Source organism: Silene latifolia, chromosome 11, assembly GCF_048544455.1.
Source record: "Silene latifolia isolate original U9 population chromosome 11, ASM4854445v1, whole genome shotgun sequence".
Taxonomy (NCBI): Eukaryota; Viridiplantae; Streptophyta; class Magnoliopsida; order Caryophyllales; family Caryophyllaceae; genus Silene; species Silene latifolia.
In genome coordinates, this window is record NC_133536.1 from 101,456,560 (window position 1) to 101,460,710 (window position 4,151).

General features: G+C 33.0%; 1 protein-coding gene across 1 annotated transcript; it reads right to left on the reverse strand.

Moving 5' to 3' along the window:
• Nucleotides 1-498: 498 nt before the first annotated feature.
• LOC141613728 (protein FAR1-RELATED SEQUENCE 5-like) lies at nucleotides 499-1,323 on the reverse strand. Its single transcript, XM_074432473.1, has one exon. The coding sequence runs from the start codon at nucleotides 1,321-1,323 to the stop codon at nucleotides 499-501; it is 825 nt and encodes a 274-aa protein (XP_074288574.1).
• Between the last annotated feature and the right edge of the window lie 2,828 nt (nucleotides 1,324-4,151).

Sequence of the window (4,151 nt, forward strand, 5' to 3'; positions counted from 1 at the left end):
ATCCACTGTTCCCTGAGATTATACAAATCTGAAAACCACTCGTGTTCTACAAGTTGATAATCAGTCATTATCTTTCCCCATTGTTCTTCGAATTCATCAGGCTCAAGTTGGTTGTTCCAAACACACCTATTGAGCCTGGTCTTAAAATCCTCATCTTGAAACAGTTGATAACTGACTTTCTCTCTTAGTTTCTTCATTATGTGCCACATGCACAGTCTGTGTGTTGACTCCTTAAACACTTAGGGACCACCGACTTCATTGATTTGTCCCGATCGGTAATTATAATTCTCGGTTGGCACCCACCCATTGCTTCCAAAAATGTCTTGAACAGCCATGTATAACACTCAATACTTTCATCACCTAACAACGCTACTCCAAACGTTATGCACCTTTTGTGGTGATCAACTCTGTGAAAGGGACAAACACCATATCGTACTTGTTTGTTCTATATGTAGCATCTCATTTGATAAAACCTCACCGAACAAAGCATGTAGTTCTTTATGCAGATCGGATCCGCCCAAAACACTCGGCCAGGCACTTGTTTTCATCTACTATAAAATCAAAGTAAAATGAACTGCATGTGTCTTTTCTCCCTATAAGATTTTCAACAAACATTTGTGCATCAAAATTACCAATGTAGGTTTTTATGTCCCTGACAAAGTTTTTGAAATCAACCTCAGTAGCCCCAATGTTGTTGTAACCTCCACACAGCTCCTTCCAACCTCTATAGGCTTTCACACCACCTAGTTTTAGCACCTTTACCTTTGTGACAAATTGCTTCTGTACCTCTGTCATTTTTCGGTTTCCTTTCAAGAATATTGTAGATTCAGGCGAAGCAAGTGGATGGTTATGCGCTTCATCGAATCTGGTAACAATATAAGTTCCATTTTCTTGGTATTTAAACTGCACTAATGCACGACAGTCAATTCTTGTAATCGGCCTCACACGGCTTATGTCTGTCACACCAGATTCTGCATCATTCTCAGCAGTATCGGTATCAGTATCAGTCCTCTTCCTTTTCCTACTTTCCTTTACACCTTGCCTATTGCAGACAACATTCCTTAATGCAAAACTGTTTGGTAACTCATTGCCTTTAATCCTTTTTGTTGTTGCAAGCCTTGGCGTAAACCCACAGATTGTACAATATTCTTTGTAGAATAACTCTGCTGATTCTAGCGTTTCAAATACTTGTCCTACTTTAGGTTTTTTTTCCTCTGGACAGAATGGAATGTCTTGGAGTGCATTTAATGTTTCAATTCTTGTCCTTGGTGTTTTAAAGCTGTTATTTGTAGAAGAAGACGTAGTTGCATCACTTGTACTCATTGTCTGGTTCAACAGTAGTTAAGTAAGTAAGTATATTGAATATTATTGCGTCAATAATGCAGTAATCCAATTCTAATATGCAGTAATCCAATTCTAATATGCTCATTGTCCATTATCATGCCTGTAAAGGAACATTTATTTTAATGATAATGTTCATAGGAAATATTGTTGTCCATTTTGATATAGCATATATATAATGTATTGAATGCTAATGACATTAAACAAAGAAATAGTCATAATATTATTTAATTAATATTAGAAAATATTTACAAAAGCCATTTCAGGCTTTCAAAATGGTAAAGCCTACTAAGGCTTATACTGAAAAGAAAACACAAGATAATACCTAATAACAATAAACAGAAGATAACACAACATATTTCTAAACTAATCTAATAAATCGGAGTCATAATAATTCTCATCCCCAGACTGTTCCTCAATTTCATATTCTTCTTCTCTTTCCTTTAAAAATCGTCGTTCTTGTCTTTTGTGATGTCTAATTATTTCTGCACGATTAGTCATAGTCGTGCACATGCAGAATCTCTCAAGCATCCGATTATTCTTTGTGATAGTTATCACACCATTTTCATTTTCGTGAACCGCGCCTTGGTAATAATCCCTCTCCTTTACCCGGGTCGTTCCCTATAAGGAACCACTTTGACCAACCCTTGCACACCATGGCCATGTTTTTCTTTTCTTCCCTCCCAAGTCGCTCAAACAAAATCTCGAGCAAATCCTTAGTAGTAAGCAATTGATGTAAAGGACGACTGGGAGATGGTACATCCATCTCCACAGGAATGTCATCTCCATCAAACCAGTTTGAAGAAAACAGGCTTACTTTCCATTCCCTATAATGGGCCATGAAATTTTGTTTGTAACCATCATTCTTGAAGGGAACTATCAGGCATTTTGAGTAGTCCATTGTTTTTTTTTTTTTTAAGAAAATTAAGTACTTTTCTTAAGAGATTAAAAGTTTTGGTTATTGGAAAAGGTAGGATGAAAAACTAGTTGTATACTCTTGGGTTTATATAGTGGATTAATTGATTAAAAGAGATTAAATTCTGTGAACAGTTGTGTCTTTTCAACTGACACAAACATAATCATGGTAATTAATAAATTGGGTGAAGTTATCTATGTTAGTTTAATCTATTGCATAAAACAGTATATGGACATTATGAAAATACGTAATGGACATTTGAATTAAACTGAATTCACATTTTTTTCCAAATAATGTTTCATGTTCTTTTTTAAATAATTTAATGTACCTTTTAATATTATATAATGTACATTTTCCAAACAATGCTTAATGATATTTTAGTTGTACCTAACTATCGAGAAAATGCAAATTACGAATATATATAGTTGACAATTTATTTTATGGAACATGTTTTTTTATAATTAATATAATGTACATTTAGAAGTAATATTCAAATTAATGTGAATAATTGCGTCTTTTCACCACATAAGCAAGTTATTTCGTACAAATAAAGGTTCATATATAATGTATTCCTTCGAATGTCCATTATCATGCCTTTAAAGGAACATTTATTTTACTGCTAATGTTCATAGGAAATATTGTTGTCCATTTTGATAGAGCATATATAAAATGTATTGAATTCTAATGACAGTAAACAAACAAATAGACACAATACTATTTCATTAATATTAGTAAAATATTTACAAAAGCCATTTAAGGCTTTCAAAATGATAAAGCCTACTAAGGCTTATCTTTGAAAAAGAAAAAAAACACAAGATAATACAAAATAACAATAAAATAGAAAACTAACTTAATATATTTCTAAACCAATTTCATATTCTTCTCTTCAGTTTCTAAATTGTCGTGCTTGTTGTTTATGATGTCTAATTATTTCTGCACGACTAGATAGAGTCCTGCAAAGCGAGAATCTTTCTAGGAGACGCCGATCCTTTGTGATGGTGATTATACCATTTTCTTTGTTCCCGAGCCGCCCCTCGATAATAATCCCTTTCCTTTACCTCGACTCGATCCTATAAGGAACCACTTCGACCAGACCCTTGCACACCATTGCCATGTTTTTCTTTTCCTCCCTCCCAAGTCGCTCAAACAAAATTTCGAGCAAAGGCTTAGTAGTAAGGAAATAATGTAAAGGACTACTGGGAGATGGTACATCCATCTCCACAGGAATGTCATCTCCATCAAACCAGTTTGAAGAAAACTGGCTTACTTTCCAATCCCTATAATGCCTCATGAAATTTTCTTTGTGAGCATCATTCTTGTAGGCAAATATCGTGCATTTTGAGTAGTCCATTGTTTTTTTTTTTTAAGAAAATTAAATACTTTTTCAAGAGATTAAAAGTTTTGGTTATTGGAAAAGGGTTTAGAAATGAAGGTAAGATGGAAAAGTAATTGTGTACTCGTTGGTTTATATAGTGGATTAAATCAGTATAAGAGATTAAATTTGGTGAACAGTTGTGTCTTTTCAATCGGCACAAACATAATCATGGTAATTAATAAATTGGGAGAAGTTATCTATGTTAGTTAAATGTCTCGCATAAAACAGTATATTCACACTATAAATATACGTAATGGACATTTGAATTAAACTGAAAGCACATTTATTTTCCAAATAATGTTCCATGTTCTTTTTTAAATAATTTAATGTACCTTTTAATATTATATAATGTACATTTTCCAAACAGTGCATAATGATATTTTAGTTGCACCTAATTATCGAGAAAATGCAAATTATGAATATACTATAGATAGTGGACAATTTATTTGATGGAACATGTTTTTTTATAATTAATATAATGTACATTTAGAATTAATATTGAAATTAAGGTGAATAGTT